The sequence below is a fragment of the Lissotriton vulgaris genome, chromosome 6, assembly GCF_964263255.1.
Source record: "Lissotriton vulgaris chromosome 6, aLisVul1.2, whole genome shotgun sequence".
NCBI classification, from domain to species: Eukaryota; Metazoa; Chordata; class Amphibia; order Caudata; family Salamandridae; genus Lissotriton; species Lissotriton vulgaris.
This window is the reverse complement of record NC_141694.1, coordinates 1,236,486,777-1,236,506,411: the sequence shown is the minus strand read 5'-3', so window position 1 is coordinate 1,236,506,411 and position 19,635 is coordinate 1,236,486,777. Positions and strand designations below refer to the sequence as shown.

At 39.7% G+C, this 19,635-nt stretch overlaps 1 protein-coding gene across 1 annotated transcript in view; it reads left to right on the top strand.

Moving 5' to 3' along the window:
• SLC60A2 (solute carrier family 60 member 2) overlaps positions 1–15,029 on the top strand; it is a 413,461-nt gene extending 398,432 nt beyond the window's left edge. The window contains exon 4 of the mRNA XM_086925386.1: positions 13,759–15,029. Within this exon, the coding sequence (XP_086781512.1) occupies positions 13,759–14,867 (1,109 nt within the window). The 3' untranslated portion in view covers positions 14,868–15,029. The remainder of the gene's footprint in view (positions 1–13,758) is intronic.
• The last annotated feature ends 4,606 nt before the right edge of the window (positions 15,030–19,635 follow it).

Below are 19,635 nucleotides of genomic sequence, written 5' to 3'. Positions count from 1 at the left end.
GGGTCACTATGGCCACCAAATGTGGTCCGCTCTTGCATTTCTCTTCAATCACCATCCAGACGACAAGAAGGGGGCAAAAGAAATTCTGCAAGCGGGTGCCATGGCGTCATCTGAGGTTATTGATTTGTCGATCGACATGTCTTCCACTGTTTTTAGACAGATGGCGGGCAGGGCAGTTCTGCGCCGACAAGGCTGGTTAAAGGCCACCTTGTTCTGCCCTGAAGTCCAAGCTAAGATCTTGGATATGCCCTTTGATAGAGAGAACTTATTCAGCAGGCATATGGATGATACCTTTCAGGCCATCAAGTCTGACATGGACACAGTGCGCTCTCTCGGAATGCTGCAGCAAGGCATTTCCAGTCCTTTCATGGAGGAAGAGGTCAATACATACAGAGATCCTCTTACCAGTTGTACAGGTATCAGCTGTACACACAATAAGGATATCGACCCACAGACACCAGCCAACAACAGTAATACAGAGCCTCCAACACGGTATACTCTAGACAGCATGTTCAGTCGCCTCTGGGGTAAAAGTCCAAGTTACTTTAAGATGACAGTGACGTTTCTCCGACGCTATTCACCTCGAACCACCACAGTCAACCTTCTAACCATCACCTCCTCTTTTTAGATGTTGGACATAATACATCAGGGTCATACCCTGGAATTTGTTCAAAAGCACTGCTGTCATCCTTACTGTAAGAGAGCACATCAACACCTCTCTCCCCTAAAACAGGAGATTTCTGTGCATTTCTTGAACGGAGCTGTAGAGGAAGTTCCCTTCCAGGAGCATGGCAAGGTTTATATTCCAACTTCCTCCTCATAACGAAAAAGTACAGGAAATGGAGACAGGTCATGGATCTCAGGCAGCTGGACGAGTACATAAAGAAGCAACACTTCAGAATAATGTCTTTGCAAGAGATACTGCTAATTGTCAACAGAGGGGATTTTATGCTGTCTCTCGATCTGTAAGATGCATACTTTCACATTCCCATTGACGTAAATCATTGTCTGTTCCCGAGGTTCAAGGTGACAGGATGCCACTATCAATTCAAAGTGCATGGCGCCAGTTGCTGCTTTCTTGAGAAGACATGGGCACCAGGTATTCCCCTACCTGGACGATTGGTTGGTCAAGGGATCCCCATTCCCGCCTACCAAAGAATCTACCTTGGCTTGTCGGTTGCTATTCAAGTCTCTTGGACTCCAACTAAATACGGAAAAGTCATCTCTCATTCCAACCCTATCATTGGTGTTTCTTGGGGTCAATCTGGACACCACGGTCGCCAAAGCTTAACCAACCACAGAAAGAGTGCAAAGAATAATACAGACACCCACTTCCCTTAAAAAAAGAACATCCCCTCCAGTGAAGATGTGCAAATCAATATTGAGGATGCTTTCCTCATGCGTCCCATTAATTCCAAGCTGTCACCTACAGGAGCAGCTGAATGCCCAGTGGATTCAGATGCATGGCTTGATCAAAGTTGTCATTGACATCACCCCTATGATGAAGCAAGCTTTATCATGGCGAGGAAAGGAGGGCAATATATCTCCAGGTCTCTCTTTCGTGGCAGCACAACCAAGTTTCATAATGACAACGGAAGCTTCCTTGGATGGCTGGGGAGTGCATCTCCAAGAGCTAGTAATCCACAGAAAGCGGTCAATCCAAGAGCACAGATGCACATCAACTTTCTAGAACTGGTGGCCATATTCCAAGAACTCCAATCGTTTCTGCCTAGAATTTGCAGATCATCTGTCCTGCTGAAAACTGACAATACCCCAACTATGTTTTATCTCACCAAAAAGGGAAATGAGATCAAAACACCTGTAGTCTCAAACCCAAAAAGGGAAATGAGATCAAAAAACCTGTAGTCTCAAATCTGGAAGTGGTTACTAAAACACTGTATCTTGCTGCACATCGAATATGTCCCCAGCATAGCTAATGTACAGATGAATTATTTCAGCAGGACAATCCGTCAATGCCACAAATGGGAAATAGATCACAAACACTTTTCTCAGGTTTTTATGAAATGGGTACCCCCAAACGTAGACCTGTTTGCAAATGTATTCAACAAGAAATGTGACACGTTTGCAAGCAGGTTCCCTCAGAGAGGTTCTTGGGGGGAATGCTTTTCAGATACAGATGCGTTTCTTCCCTTCCTTCTCATTCCATTGGTGATGCGCAAGTTGAAGAGAAAGCCATGTCATCTCATTCTCGTAACCAGGCATGGCCGAGACAGTATTGGTACAGGGAACTTCTCCCAATGTCTGTGTGTCAACCCAACCAATTCCAGATGGCGGTCAACCTGATCTCCATGAGCTACAGCCAGATATTGCACCCACAAATAAAGTATCTCAATTTATCTGCAAGGCACCTCATGACCATGAGTTTGGATCTCGTGCTATACAAACAGAATGCAAATTTATCCAGGAACAGTCAGGAGTTTTCCACAAATAAATCATGTGGTGAAATGGTTGTGCATCAAGAATGATCTTCATCCTTAACTTTGCACCTAGATAATACAGAAGAAAATAAGGAACATTCCATCCACCACACTCATTGCTCAGTATCATTTTCTTCGAAGATTTCCTATGGCGTTTATACCCCCATAAAAACCGAAAGGTAGTTCTTTCTAAATTTTTAAAACTGAGCGGTTGAAATTCTAGTGGTATTGTACGGTACATATATAGGATTTTTGGTAGGACCAACATTTTTAGGATATTGAATCTTCCGTAAAGTGATAAATGTAAGTGGTCTAGACGCTGTAATGAAGCATTAATCTGTGTAATTATGGGATTTATATTGCGTTCTGGTATCTTCTCTATGGGGAGGGAGATCTTAATTCCTAAATAAGTAACCTCTGAGGAAGTGGAAATATCGGATGGTGGTTTATCTCCGGAGCAAAGAATTTGTGTCTTGTCAAGATTGAGTTTGTAGCCCGAGAAAGATCCAAATTGCCTGGCAATATCATCAATCACCGGTAGAGCTGATTGTACGTCGGTAGTAGTTATCACTATATCGTCAGCATAAGCTAAAACTCGGTAATTAACATTAGCCAGGACAATAGGTTTAATTTTCGGCTCTAAAAGAAAACGATTAATTAACGGATCAATGTAGAAAGCAAAAAGTAAAGGGGAACAGGGACATCCTTGTCGGGTGCCTCTAGTAATCGTAAGAGGCGTGGAGATATTCCCGTTAATTCGAATATGCTTTTTGAAGATTGTAGAACCCAGCTATCATAAAAAAAACTAAATTTAAGATATTGAAGGCTGCCTTCTCAAATTATGTAAATTGAACTTCTATACCCCCCTCATATCGAAAGGTCTGCTACCAGAAATTTTCTGTGATTTAACTATGTATAGATGGCAACAGAGAGGAATATGCTATTTGGGAGACTTATTTAGCAATGATCAAATGTTGTCATTTCAGGAGCTTATGAACACATTTGCGTTGGGAAGAAAAATTTCTTTAAATTTCTCCAATTACGAAGCTATTTGCTTAATCATTCTTTTACTCCCCCATCTAAAGTTTCACTGTTAGAACGTTTGCAAAAAAAACCCCGCATAGGAGCAATCTATATAAGTTTAATGCAGGAATACGGTACCGATTTAGGACATTGTCAGCAGAAATGGGCTAATACTCTAGGTATACCAGAAGTTGATACCTTGTTATCAATTAAAATGGCATCAGAGTGTTTAATAACAGGGATGATGAAATCACAACACTTTATGTGTATCCATAATTTGTACTACACTCCCAGCAAAGTTGCTAAATGGAGCACCACGACCGGTACGAACTGCAGCCGATGTGGTCTATTTTCAGCTGATGCTTTACATATGTTTTTTTCGTGTCCTAAACTCTCTATTCTGTACTTACACATTGAATTTTTTTTATTTCTTATCCTTAAACATGAGGTTAAGATTACAGCAGAGCTGCTTTTACTAGGTATTGATCACATAGTTATTAGGCCAAGACCAACTTCATATTTTCTATTCATTTGTATGGCTGCAGCCAGGTCCTGCATTACCCAAGAATGGATTAGTGTAGCTCCGCTGTCTTTTTCTATGTGGCGAGAGAAGTTATTATTTATGTATAATATTGAATCCGCCATATATAAGTTGAAGGGGGTTAAAAAAAGAGTTCTGGTGGAGAAAATGTGGGCACCAATTGCTGAATGGATTTAAGCTACTCGTTTGCCTGATCTATTTTCATTTCTCTGTTATAAGATGCTATGTACTTGACGAAGATTGTACTTGTTTTCTTTCCGTTTGTTTTTTTTGTTTATCAGTTTATGGAATTGTTATGTATTGCTGTATTTCCTTGCAATAAAATAATAAAACTCTAAAAAAAAAATTAAAAAAAGAATGATCTTCATCCCTTTCACTCTTCTCCAGAGCAACTGTTACCATATCTCCTTCACTTAGCACACTCTTCCATAAAGGTGCATTTAGCAGCAATTTCCAGATTCTGCGGAAAGACTGGGGAAATCTCACTATGGTCCACTAGACTGTAAAGGAATTCATGAAGAGCCTTTTTGGAGACTTCACACCAATAAAACTCCTGCAATATCCTGGCTGTTGAATATGGTTCTTTGCACTTAAGTGAAACGGGTGCACATCCTTATTATTTCAATGTTGTGATTTCAGTTTACAGAATGTTCCAGGTGCTCTATGGGTGGCGTCCTCAGTCCACGGACGTCGGTAAATGACTAGAAAAGTGCTCCTAATAGTGCATGAGTTGCATCCCCACAGGCACACTCGTACTCCTCTGTCAGAAATGAGGATTCCACACTTTTTCATAATTGATGATGCTTGTTATTTTATTGTTCGTAATTTCCTAGAATTTTCTTTTTCATTCAGTGATTTAACTGTTCAAACATCATTACTGAAGCATACTCCAATGCATTTCGGGCATGTAGAGCGGCCTTCTTCAGGGAGCAGTACTAGGGATTTAATAATGAAACATAATATGAGCTAATGCAATAACTGACAAAATGTAACAAATGTGACTATATCATTATGTGGTTATGTAGTGCTCAATGCACGTATCAAGTGAAACCAAACCGCTGTGTTCAGTGCACCAATGTTCTGTGATACTAAACAACACCTTATAACCAATGGTATCCACCAAAAAAAACCTACATGAAAACGCTAGGGAAAACACTTACATGACGTCAGCTGATAAACTATTAGCAATCTGCATTACGAAAAACAAACACCAAACGTTAAACCTCATGTTGCTAATAGTATCTAAATCCATTTACAAACTGACCTGTATATGCCATAATTCTATTCTTCATGGCTACAAGTTTCCCGATTCGTTTCCTACAATGGGCACGCCAAGCGCATTTCCGTGTTTAATACCGCTTGCGTTGTGATTGGTTAGTAACGCGATCACGTGACAGGCTACATCATCGCTAGAATATGGTTCTTTCCCAGCACATGAAAACACCTTTCAAACCTATCCATAAGATGGATCTGAGGTATGTCTCATGGAAGACGGCCCTTCTATAGGCCCTGACGTCAGCCAGGAGAGTTAGCGAGATTCAGGCCTTTACTGTCACTGAGCCTTTTCAACAGTTCAAGGAGGATAAAGTATTGTTGAGAACAAACCCAAAATTCATCCTTGAGGTTCCGACTTCTGTCCACCTGATTGAGCCTATAGTTTTGTCAACATACTTTAAGAACCCTTGTTCTGCTGCTTAGAAGGCTTCCCATTCTCTAAAGGTCAAATGTTGCTTGAAATTCTATATTCAAAGGACAAATCCTTTCAGAAAATCTGATCAGCTTCTCGTCTCTTAAGCACCTCCCAGAAAGGGCTACATACTCTCAAAAGGCGTTGTAGCTTGTTGGGTATCACCAGCTATTGCTTTTTGGCACGACAAAGCAGGAAGACCGCTGTTCAAGAAAGTTGCTGCACACTGAACCAGAAAGATGGCTACATCACAGCCTTGTTTGCTGGAGTATTGATTCCAGACAATGTGGTTGAATGCTCCTATCTTCACCAAACACTAATGTTTGGATTCAGCATGGAAACCAGATGCTGCTGTTGAGCACTCAGTCTTACATCACCTTTTTCATTAAGGTACAGATTATCTTTTGTTTGTTTCATTGTGAGATGTTTTTATCAAAATTGTTATTTTGATTGTGTGTAATCCCACTCAGGTTTTATCTGATGGCTCTATTTCATAGTGGTTCATGTTTTACTTCATGTATACCTCTTTGGAGAGTGGTTCCACCTAACATGCCTCTTTTCTCTTTTATTTACTGCTAACTATCTGATTGAGTGTTAAAGCAAACAAATGATGGACGGAATGCTGACTATGCAAACATTCTTCCAAAGTCATAAGATCTGGGTTAAATCCGTTGTTCTTTTGCTCACCATGCCACCCAGTTCAGACACAGCTATATGCCAATCAGTCTTGACCCTGTGCCTCATGGGAACAGTCCAGAACAAACTGCCAAGCCATGTCCTCCCTGGACCGGAAACAAGCATCCAGGGACTGGTTTTAGGGTATGTCACCCTTCTTCAGCCAGGCTAGCTTGTATCCAGTGACACAGTGAGCAAGGGACCCACGTCTGGGCAAACCCATCCCACTTAGGGCGAAAAGTGTTACAGCAAACAAACGATGGACGGAATGCTGACAATGCAAACATTCTCCCCCAGTCAAAAGATCTGGGTTAAATCCATTGTTTTTTCGCTCACCATGCTCCCCAGTTTAGGCCCAGCCATATGTCTTGATCCTGTTCTTCATGGGAACAGTCCAGACCGAACTGCCAAGCCAGGTCCTCCCTGGACCGGAAACAAGCATTCTGGCTGTCTGTTGGAATGTTCGAAATATAATGGCTGCCATTACTGATTTACTGTGGAAATGAAGTAAAAAATGTTATATAAGAGGGCACCAGAACGGCATGCTGTCCCCCTAGATTTAGAGAAGAGATGCCTAAAGGAAAACTACTGTAAAGAAAATAAATGTATTTTGTTTTAACTAACTTGTATGATCTTGTGGGGTCATGAATAGTAAAAAGGAGTAGCTGAGTCTCAATACACTCTATTATTAGGAATGTATATTGTGGTCCTTGTTTTTTAGAAGAAGTGTGTTACAGATAGGTACTGTGATGAGTAAATAGTTCATTCTTATTTTCAAAACATTTTGCGATCTTGCATGACTTTTGCGGGATCGTGAAAAATAGGAACTAGTAGGTGATGTTTAAATACAATCTACTATAGACACTTGTTAATGTAGAAAAGAATTTTACTGGAGATGGTGTTTATCAAAGACCCTACTACACACAATTGTCATCTGAGAAAGTGGTCTGAAAGGAGAGCTCAGTCCTTCCTCTCACCCTGCTACTCACACCCATCATTATAGAGAGAGGTCTCAGCAGAGAGGCCAGTCCCTCTACACACCCTAATATACACACCCTTCATCTGAGAAAGAGGTCTGAAAGGAGAGCCCAGTCCCTCTCCACTCCTTACTCCACACACCTGTCATCCAAGAGAGAGGTCTGAGCGGACAGGCCAGTCTTAGAAAGGTGTCTGAAAGGAGAGGCCAGTCCCTCCACACACTCTTATAGGCACACCTGTCATTTTAGAAGCAGGGTCAGAAGTGAAAGGCCAGTCCATCAACACACCCCTATTAAGTACACCAGTCATCTGTCAAAAAACAAGCACATTCTCCTGTGCTTGTTCTTTTTTCAGCCCCTAGGTGGGCCAGATCCTTGGGGCATGTTTTAATTATTAAAGAAAAGGGAAGGGTGCCTGCAGCCTCCCTCCCCAAGACCCATTTACACCCCCCCCCCCCATAACCACTTACACATCCAGGTTACAGGGACATTAAAGTTAGGAAATAGCATTAAAAACTGTAGAAATTAAGTGAAAAAAACAAAGGTAACAAGGACATTATAGTTTTCAAACAGCATTAACTAACCGTACAAATACACTGAAAAGTTAAAGTTACAGGACATTATAGTTGGGAAATAGAATTTAAAAATCCTTAGAAATTCACAGAAATAAAAGCAAAGGTTACAGGGTGGTTATAGTTAGGCTCAGAGTTTACACACACAAAACCATAGAAATTCAAAAGTTATAGTTCTCTCAAGTAACTATATCTCATTCCCTAAGGTAACTATACTCATTCCCTTGCCATGCACTATCAGTTACCCCACATATGACATTACTCATGACATCTTCTATGACATCATTGATAATATCACCAAGTTATTGTAACTTGAGAGAACTATAACTACTGAATTTCTGTGGTTTTGTGTGCGTAAAATCTGAATGTAATGATAAAGTTCTTGTAACCTTTGGTTTTTTTTGAAGAACTTCTAAGGTTTTTTGTAATTCTATTTTCTTACTATAAAATTCCTGTCACCTTTTTTTTTAGTGAATACATATATACATATATATATATATATATATTTCTAATCTTTCATTTAATTTATTTTTTTAACCAACTGACGGTTGCCAGGTGGTTCTAGTTAGGACCGAGTTTCCATAGGAGAAGCTTTTTTTACGAATCCTCACTAAACTAGTTTGCCGCTCACTACAGCTGAAAGTTTGACTGTGATGTGTCAAGTAAGGGCTGAGAAAAAGTGTGGGGGTCAAAAAATTTGTTTTTCCCATGCAAATTCTCACAGGGATTTTGAACACGAATACAGCCCGTACCACCGGAGTGAATTACACCAAATTTGGCATAAACGTACCTCTTGGTCCAGAAAGATCCCTTTTTGTGATTTGGTGTAAATCTGTTTGGTAGTTTTTCAGATATTTAAAGAAAAAAACGAATTTGTATATCTAGAGGCACAAACTTTCAGCAAATCCTCCCGATCTCGTGCAGAGCACTTCAACCAGGAAGCGCTGGCAGCCATTCTGGGAATCAACCAATTCCCAAAAAGAAAGTTAAAAATAAAAAAAAGGGGGCAGGGCAAGAATACCCTGACCCCCTAGTCCTGGGGTCAACAGGAATACCGCGAGGGGCAAAAAGCCTTTTTTTAAATAGGTTTTTGCTGCTAAATCGTGAGGATCTGCTTATTTACTGCAATATTTTTTTTTAAATCAAGCACATTCTCCTGTGCTTGTTCTTTTTTCAGCGCCCAGGTGAGCCCGGTTCCATGGGCATGGTTTAATTGTAGCCTCCCTCCCCAAGTGTAGTTCATTCCCCAGGGTCCACCACCTCCATAATAGGAGGGGGACTCAGGCCTTTAAAGGCCACGGGGACCACCATTGTCCCGAGGTTTGTAAATTAAAAGAGGGGTGGCGGACCCCACTCTTAGTTCCTATTTACCCTAGGGATCGCTACCTCCCTTTGGCACAAAAGTACTCAAAAAAGAGAGGGAGGCTGCGCTGCTTCCCTCTCATACAATTTCTGGTGCTAGGCCACCTCCCTGGGGCCGGCCCATGCAAATTGAAAGGAGAGGGGGGCATGCTGTCCAGCAGGCAGGAAAACAGATGAAAGAATTGCTCCTGCATACAGGGAGCAGTATTTTTGGCTGCTCCCTGTGTGTTGGAGTAATGCCAACTCTCGCTGGAGGTGGGGAGCAGGCAGGGACCTCAGGGGTATTGAGTCTCCCCCCGCAGTCCCTAACATTGCACACTGGGTGCCTTGGGTGGTCTCCAAAGCACCCAGGATGTAGAGGTTGGGTCCTCTGGGATAATGTCCCCTTCACTAAAGCAAAAATTATCCTAACTTCTTGGGTTTGGGGAACACAAAGCAAGTGTGTTTCCACTTTGAAAACAAGCTGTAATCCTTAATAGTGGTGAATGCATTGTTGATCTATTGGAACGCAATCTGATCTGGGGTAACTGACAAGTGTTTTTATTCTTCTCATCGTCTCCTTATGAGAGCAGAATCCAGGGTTCTCCCTTTTAATTATCCTGAGAATAGAAATGCCCAAAATCATCTGCAAGCTCCGCTCGTTTGGCCAGCCTCGTTTTCCTTAGTAGTATGCAAAGGTCTACCCTCCTTTTCACACATTGATGAACACTTTACCAAAAGCCTCCAAGTGCCCTTCCTGATAATTGATGCAGTTTTTATGATTTAGAGTACTATGAGGTCATCTCCACCAAAGAAAGAAGGACTTATAGTTAAGAGGAAGTACCCCTGTTGGTGGAGATTCACCTCTTTGTAGTCTCGTCATCTTCTCTTGATGAGGATTCATGTTATCAGAGATTTGTGGATACAGATGCAGCAGGAAAAATCACACTTGAGACATTACTTCCTGGTCCATTATGCAGATGTAGTGTAGATTATGCACTAGACATTTACCCAGCGAGGTAGCACCTACTAGTTAACCACTAGAAAGTAGAAAGTACTCCAGTTGGGTAGACATTTTCGGCAAAACTGTGGACTCTTCTTGGAAAGATAAGGTTCCATTCTGACGCTGATGGTCATTTCACAGAAATTAAACCTCAATTGGAGGCACTTACAAATATAAACATATCAGATGCCCCAGTTGAAACTCCACTTCAGAAAAGCACAAATTATCCTAACTTCTTGGACTTCGCAAACGCAAAGCAAGTGTGCTTCCTCTTGTATTACACTTTGAATAACTATATGAAATTCTTAATGCAGGTGAATGCATCATTGATGTATTAGAGCGCAATCTGATCTGTAGTGACTGTGATGAGTGCTTTCTTTCTTGTCATTTCCTGGTAAGAGCAGAGTTCATGGTTCTCCCTTTTAAATACCCTAAGTATGCAAATGCCCACACACTCACACAGCCACTCACACATCCACTCACCGCCCCATAGTGCTACTCACAGACCCACTCACTGACCTAAACAGCCACTTACACACCCACTCTCAAAGGTTACAGTAAAGAAATAACTTTTTTAAAACTGTAGAAAGTCAATGAAAAAAAACAAAGGTTACAGGAAAGGTATAGTTACAAAATAGAATTAAAAACACTTTATGAATTCACTGAAAAAAACAAAGGTTACAGGACAGGAATGTTATAGTTAAAAATTAAGTACAAATTTAAACTTTGAAAGTGACAGAAAAAAACAGAGGTTGCAGGGACGTTATGCTTAGATTCACTCATAAAAAACCATAGAAATTCAGCAGTTATAGTTACCTGAGCTAACTTACACCCCCGCAATACACTTCTTTTGACCTCACATATTACATCACTTATGACACGGTCAGTGACATCACTGACGACATCTAATATGACATCACTGATGACATCATCCAGTTACAATGATTACATCATCCAGTGATTGTGAGTGTTTCGTAAAAGTTTGAGTGTTAAACGTTTATACTAAGGTACTACAAAAAGTTAAATTATTATACCTTGCGTGCTACTAAAGAGTGATACTATTTCAAGTATATATTATGTAAGTGGCTGTGTGACTGTGTGTATCCATGAGTGAGTGCGTGAATAAGTGGGTGTGAGTAGCTATATGGGTAAGTGAGTGGCTGTGGAGTAGCTGTATTGGTGAGTGGGTGTGTGAGTGGCTGTACGGGTGTGTGAGTGGTTATGTGGGTGTATATGTGGGTTTGTGAGTGGGTATGTCAGTGTGTATGTGACTGGCTGTGTGGGTCTGTGAGTGGGTGGGTGTGTGAGTGGCTGTATTGGTGTATGTGGGTGTGAGTGTCTCTGTGGGTGTGTGAGTGCTCCCAAGGCATAAATGCAATGCCACATCTATTGTGTAAGCTATTGCCAATGAAAGCATTAAGATAGCAGAGTTTTTACATAAGATTGTCAGGAGCCAAAAATAAACAGAGGCTTCACCTGATGATTATAATCTGTGTAATAATGATTGTTTGCACAACAGGAGCGTCATACCCGCAACTAAGAGATAAGGAGCGTGATTCCCATTTGGTTCTTTAGATTTTGTTCTTGTTATTAGCTTTTCTTGACCATATCCATTAATTTATTCAATAAGGACTATGAACTTATTGATACAGTAGTAGATAAGTTTATGAGTTTTTGTAACAAATCACTTGTCAGCCCAATGTGGCACAACTATTCTGTGTGATGCTGATTTATCATCGCGATTGAGTATGGCAATCTATTAGGATATATTTGTGTTATTTTATTCGCAATGAAAAAGATATAGCCCAAAAGGACACAAGAAAATAAGTCTCAACAAACTAAATGCTCTGCCGGATGCGTCCTGATGAAGCTTTCCTCTCTAAAAATAGCTAGAGTTCTTAGTCCACCCTCTTCTCTTGAGCCTGACCATCAACTTCTCTCTCCTGTATCTCTAAATCTTGCTAAGCCTGGGTGGAATTCTCAGAGTTCTGTTACGCGGAACTCCATGAAGTGCAAAGAAAACTCTGACACGCTACGCGGAGCTCCGCCAGAAGCGGAGTGCGTTAGATAAATGCAGTTTGTGGTGATTTTCAGTGCCAGGTGCTTGTGTAATCATTGCAAACGGCACCATGCAAAGCGCAAGTTGGCTCTGCTTCCTTTCTGCCGCTCGAGTAGATTTTTGCTCGAGGAGCAGCTTTCTCAACACGAACGGATAGTTTCTCAAAGCGAGTGGTCGCGAACATACACGACCACTCGCAATGAGAAATCTGACCGCCCGCATTAAGAAATCTCGCCGGGAGGTTGATTTTCCATGCTTGTGTTTGCCAACTAAATGTTGACGATTGCAAACGAGGAAAAATCTGTCCGGGAGGTAGATTTTCTTCGCTCGGCAACTTGACGTTGACAAACGCTTGCAAGGAAAGAATCTCCGCTACACGAATCGGAGTTTTTCGGAACTCCGCGTAACACGGAGTGCAGAAAATTCCACAAACTCTGCGAGTGGAGCGGAGTTCACTGCCCAGACTTACAGGCTTATTCATCAAGCTAAATTGCACTCGCAAAGAGCCAGATTCTGAGAATCTGGCCCTTTGCGAGTGCAATTTTTGCATTTGGGATTCATCATCCCAAATGCAAAATTCGCTAATTAGGAATTCGCACATTTGCGAGGAATTGCATTTAAGGACTTTCTATTTGAGATTCCTTAAATGCAATTCATGATCCATTTTATAATTGCAAAATCGCAATTTTTGGCCGCTATTTACCGCGAGGTCAAACCTCGTGGTAAATAGCGTAAACTTAGAAAAATGCTTTTAAAAGCATTTTTCTAAGTTGCATGTTACACACAAACATGTCCTTTGGACATGTGTGTGCGCAACACCAATGTAGATTGCATTACAGGGGTGCTACAGGGTGTCCTTTAGACACCCCTGGCACCCTTGGAATCGCTTCCTTATTTGCGATTAGCTAACTGCTAATCGCAAATAAGGAATGAGTCCCCATTCATTCCCATGGGCCTTTAGGCCCATAGGAATGAATGAGAAGTTATTCCTTATTTGCGATTAGCAATTAGCTAAGCGCAAATAAGGAATCAGTAGGAATCGCAAATTCTATTGCGATTCCTACATGAATCCCGATTTGCGAGTCCTTAATAGCGATTCCTTAATATTCGCTATCAAGGACTCGCAAATCGGGACCATGATGAATCTGGCCGATAAATCTTGCAAGGCTGCTGTTTCAGGAAGAAACATTAAATTCATACTTATTTTCTATTTATTAAACATTATTCTACAGACTAATTAAATAATAAGCAAAATGTATTTGACCAAATACACACTTATAAATCTTTTTCCATCGACAGGTAGAAAATCACATTTGTGTCTTTTCATTTCCAAAAATAATAGCCCAATTTGTGGTTTAAAATATGATGGCTTGATTAGAATGGTTTCAGTAGTGTGAGTCTTGGTAGTTACACTGATGTAAATGTTTTTTCTTTTTCTGCAGGTGGAAACGTCGTTATATTGGATACCTGGGGAAAGAATTCTGGGCCCCATATTCAGGCCATTCACTTCAGTTTTGCTTTAGGTTCCGTTGTTGCTCCATTGCTTTCCAAGATGGCTCTGGACCTGATATCTTTGCAAGAGAGTGAAAACAAGAATACAAGCGGACTCCTTCACAACAGAAACATGGAGCTGTATGGACTCGAAATCTCAATTGCCATGTTGCCCTATATTGTAATCGGCACTTACATTTTGTTGGTTTCCTTCGTTTTGTTAATTTTATTTTTAAGAAGTATCCAGAAACGTGAGAAAACGGACGAATCGGAAGATGAGCAGAAAGCTGCAGTGTACCACAACCCTCTTATGTTCCTCTTGTTCCTCTTCTTTTTATTTTACGTAGGTGCAGAGGTTGCTTATGGTTCTTATGTATATACTTATGCTACTACCTTCGTCCACATGGAGGAGACAAAAGCAGCAGAGCTGAATTCCCTCTTTTGGGGAGCCTTTGCTGCAGTCCGAGGCCTCGCCATCTTTTTTGCAGTTTGTATTTATCCCGGCACAATGATTCTCTTCAGCTTGATAGGCTGCACAGCGTCCTCCCTCCTTATGGTGCTTTTCAATCAGAACCTCATCGTGTTTTGGGCAGGCACTGCAGTTTATGGTGCTTCCATGGCTGCCGCTCTCCCCTGTGGTATTTCCTGGGCCAAGCAGTACACCACAATCAACGGAAAATCAGCCTCTCTGATCGTCATTGGTTCAGCCTTAGGAGAGATGGGCATTCCTGTCACTGTGGGATTTCTGCAAGGTAAATTTGAGGAATTGCCCGTACTCATGTACACAATATTGGGATGTGCTGTGATGTCAGGTATTATATTCCCAATCGCATACAAATTAGCGACTACCACAGCTGAGAGGGCTGCAAAGCACATGGGAGACGGCCAGGACAGGAAAGCGCTGCTGTCGGGGCCAGGGAATCACGAAGACGACGACGATGCACAAGACTGGAATGAAGTAGACTTTGAGATGAAAGAAATGAATGACACAAGGAGAAAGTCAATGTTCGAGACTTCTCTGGTTATCCCAGTAGAGTCCCCGGTAAAAGCAGCAAGCTAGCCTTTGGTGAAGAACTCGACTGTCCAATTGTCTCTATTGGTTTCTGGCAGCTCACCCCTGAAAGAGCTCCTTGACGGAGAGAAAAACGACTAGTGTGTGATGAATCTCTGACAAAATATCGAAGGTCAAAAAATCGACCTACAAAAATATCGGGTCAAGAATATCGATATCCTATTTACAACATGGTAAGTACAAAAATATCGAGAAAAAAAATATCGATATTAAAAAGATCATTTTTTTAGTTTAAAAAAATATGTAAAATGAACTAAATAATACTTATAAATAAAATAAACATAGTTAAAAATATTTTATGTTTAAAATTAATAAGTAATATATATAATTTAATAAAACATTAATTAAACATATACATATAATATATATACTTAATAATCATTTTTAATAAATATTTTAATAACTTAAAATTATCTAAAAATATTATAAATTATAAAAACATCTATACACATAAAACAATAACATAATTAAAAAATAAATAATTATGTATAACAAATGAACCCCTTGGCCGCGGCTGGAATTTCGCGCCGGTGCTCGACATTCAGATCGCGGGCGTGGTCATGACGGCTTCCAGCCGTCATCAGCACACGAGCACCATGACTCATGGCGGCTGGGAGTTGTCATCAGCACTGAAAGGGTTAAAAAAATTAAATGTACTTTTGATATTTTTTAAATTAATTATATACTACATTAACTAAAAGAATACAAAAAATATTAAAAAGTGGAGGGAATAAAACTACTATTCCAACTCCTAAAAAAAACAACAGTAAGGAAAATGTTGGATAGCGTAGGGCTTAAAATTACTATTCCGACTCCAGAGAGTGCAACAGTAGAGAAAGTGTTGGATAGCGTAGGGGTAAAAATTACTATTCCCACTCCAGGGAGTGCAACAGTAGGGAAAGCGTTGGATAGCGTAGGGGTATAAATTACTATTCCTACTCCATAGAGTCTAACAGTAGGGAAAGTGTTGGATAGCATAGGGGTAAAAATGACTATTCCAACTCTAGAGAGTGGAACAGTAGGGAAAGTGTTGGATAGCGTAGGGGTAAAAATTACTGTTCCAACTCCGGAGAGTGCAACAGTAGGCAAAGCGTTGGATAGCGGGAGGGTGAAAATTACTATTCCCACTCCAGTGAGTGCAACAGTAGGGAAAGTGTTTGATTACTTCCAACACAATTCTCCTATAAATGCACAACACACTCCAATAATAAAATAATAGACTTAACATAATGATCAATTAATCAATTAATAAACATTAATTACCCATTATTAATTAATTAACAATAATATAATTATTAATTCGATTAAGTAAAATAAATTATTACTTAATTACAATTAAATTACTTCCTACCCAATTCCCCTATAAACCCACAACCTGCTACTGAACTTAAATGCAAAAAATCATTAAAACTAATTTATAATTCCTAAAAATTTATAATTAATTTAGTATAATTAAATTACTTCCCACCCTATTCCCCTATAAACCCACAACCCGCTACGGTACTAAAAAACAAAAATAACTTAAAAAAACATTAACATATAAAAATTGTATATATATATATATATTTTAAAACAAGTAAAACACTTAACATAACACATATAACACATACATATTAAATATATAATAAAATACATAACAATAATATAAATATCGATATTAGTAACATCGATATTAGTAACATCGATGTATTGGATATCGATATTACTAACTTCGATATTACTTACATCGATATAAAAAATCGATATTACTTACCTTATGGTCGATATTCTGTCCATCGATATTCTTAACATCAATATTCTGTCCCGTGATATTGTCACCTCGATATTAGTGTAGGTCGATATTTAATTTTCAATATTTTGACTGCTCACCATGTGTGATGGACACTGTCTGCTGGGTTATTTTTCAAATGAACCTGCAGCTGATGATTCACCTTGGCAGATTCAAAACGGTTTAAAGGAATCTGTGCAGTAGGGGAGAGGATGTGGTATAAAGGCTAGGGCGGTCAATCTCAAATCTGAGGAACCGGGTTAGAGTCTCAGCAATGACGCTCGACATCCTGTGACTCTGGGCAAATCATTTATTCTCCCCGTGCCTAACAAAAAAAATGAATGTGTCCTTGTGTAACGCAACTGGTGCTCATGTAAAGCGCTCTGATACCTTCGGGTCAAGATTGTGCTATATAAAACTACAATAAAAAAAATAAGATCAGCTTCTATTTCCACTAGTGGTGTATAGTTTTCTGAATCATAGAACAGTCATTCTGGTGCTGTATCTCCGTCCAGGTTGACGGCACTCTGCTTTACAGATGGTACTTGATGTGTATATATGCACTACATCTGACATTGTTGACATGAAGAATGTGTTGAATCTGCTCGAGTTTTATGAGGTCTTTCAACTCGAGATCAGCTGTTCACTCTGGGCTCAGGCCATGCAACCAGACGTCTTCATGACAACCCAAGGCCATTGCCCTGTAGGAGACAAGTTGTGGTTTCAGGGACAGGAGCCAGCAGGTTATCGTAGTTGGCTGTCATTGCACAGGACAATTTGCGGAGAAGACACCGGCTGACCCGCTAAAAACTGCATTTTCTTTCTAGCAATTTTAGAACATGTTGCCATAGCAGTGAGCGGAAGCTTGCACTGTTGCCCTGCCAAGGGCCTTTCCGCTCCCCTCCTCAAAGTCAGGCTCGACTAAAGAGAAAATGTGGGACTTGATATTGTACCTCAAGGGTAAAAATGTACACTGAAATATATACACACATATATATATATATATATATATATATATATATATATATATATATATATATATATATATATATATATATATATATATATATATATATATATATATATATATATATATATATATATATATATATATATATATGGGTTTTTTTCTTAATGGCATATGTTTACATCACAGCTTTAGATATAGCTTTTGTGTGATTTTTACATAGCTTTATGTTGCTTTTTTTGGTTTGGACCTCATGTCCATTGCTTTTGACATAGTCATTGTAAATTGTGATTTATTTGATGTGGATCCTCTCTGACACAGCACCGCGGTGTCAGATTGCTGTCCGCATACCATGCCTTCAGAAAGTGTTCAAGTTGTGTTTTTATACATGAACCGTGTGCTTAAGTTGTTTGAGAGTAATTAATTTTGTGATAGGAACTAAATAGGCTACTGACATTTCTGTCTGTTACATCACTACTTACATATTGGCAGGATGGCACCTGTAACGTTAACATTTTATGCAGCTGGTCTTGCATCACAGAACTGAAATGGGTTTAGGCATGACCATGTTTAATCAGGCAAAACCAGAGGACTCTAAAAGTTACTGTAAATTTTTTTTTAAAACTACGTTCAAAAGAAAGTAAAGTTTTTTTAAGGGACTGGGCAAGAAAGAGTTTGCATCTTTCATTATGTTATTTAAAGCATTTGTATACATATGTTTGGATACTTGTATTGCAAAAGTGCAATGATATATAAAAACCTTTCATGAAATGCCGATTTCGTCATGATAATGGCAGCCCGCAAAACACTCTCCACCGCTTTAGCATTGTATGGGCTACTAGGATATGTTGCATCAAGGACCAAATTATGTTGAATAGTTTTCTTAATTATGCAGCAAAAATTGCAAATTATGCAGCACAGTCTCTGTCAATATTGTTTTCATCCATTCTGACAGCCATTTTCATGAAATCTGAAATTTTCGCAAATTATCTGTCAAATCATGTGTAAAATGCATTTAATTCTTAAATCTGTGGTAAATACTGCAGTCCTCTGACCTTTCCGATTGTCCATTGTTTTATAAACAGCTTTTGCAGGAAATCTAAATATTTATATTGCAATTAGTGCACATTGTTAGAAGCAATTTTAAACACAAAAAAATCACCTTTTCAAGATAACTATCAAAAATAAACTTGAAATATAAAAATAAATAATGGCCATCTTCTGTAATATGGTCCTACATTGCCATCTCGAGGGTCTGGTGATGTACAAATCACGAGGCCCGATCTCACCAAAACCTTTTGATGGCAGTATTGGAGAATTTTAAAAAGTTAGCTGTTATGTATGATAGATGTGTATGTTATGTGTACTTGTAAAGCGCACAATTCATCCATGAGGGTATCCTGACCGTTTGTGTGCCAAGGATTTTTTGCCCCTCAAAAAGGTGAATAATATCATGTTTGTCACTTCATGGACAACAAATTTAACTGGTGCACTTATTTATGGTTCCATTCTGTGTCTAGGTTTAGGAAAGTAATTTAGTTAGTAATTTAGTGATTCCTTGTAGCTCCTCTAGCTGCATTAATAAGGGGATTACTAGAGCAATTATAAATGACAAACAGCACCGTCCATTGTGAGAGTAGGAAGGTGCTGGTAGATGCAAACAGTGACAAATTTAGCCTGAAGTTGTTGGAAGCATCAGCATGGTCTTCCAATTTAAAAAAGCGCTAGTTCTGGAACCTAGATGTTATGTTATATTGGTATTTATACAACGCACAACTACTCTTGAGTATCCTGGCGCGAAGCAATAATACACATATGGCGAGAGAAAATTAATTAATAGGCCTGACTCAAAAGGTGAGTTTTGAGGAGTATTTTAAAGCCTCTTATGTCCTGAGTGTGACGCAGCACTATAGGTAAGGCATTCCAAAGATTGGCTGCTTTCACGGAGAGAGATTGGCCGCCCAACCTAGCTCCGGCGGAAGTAAGGAATTACCATCAGACGCTGGGTAGCCGACCTTAAA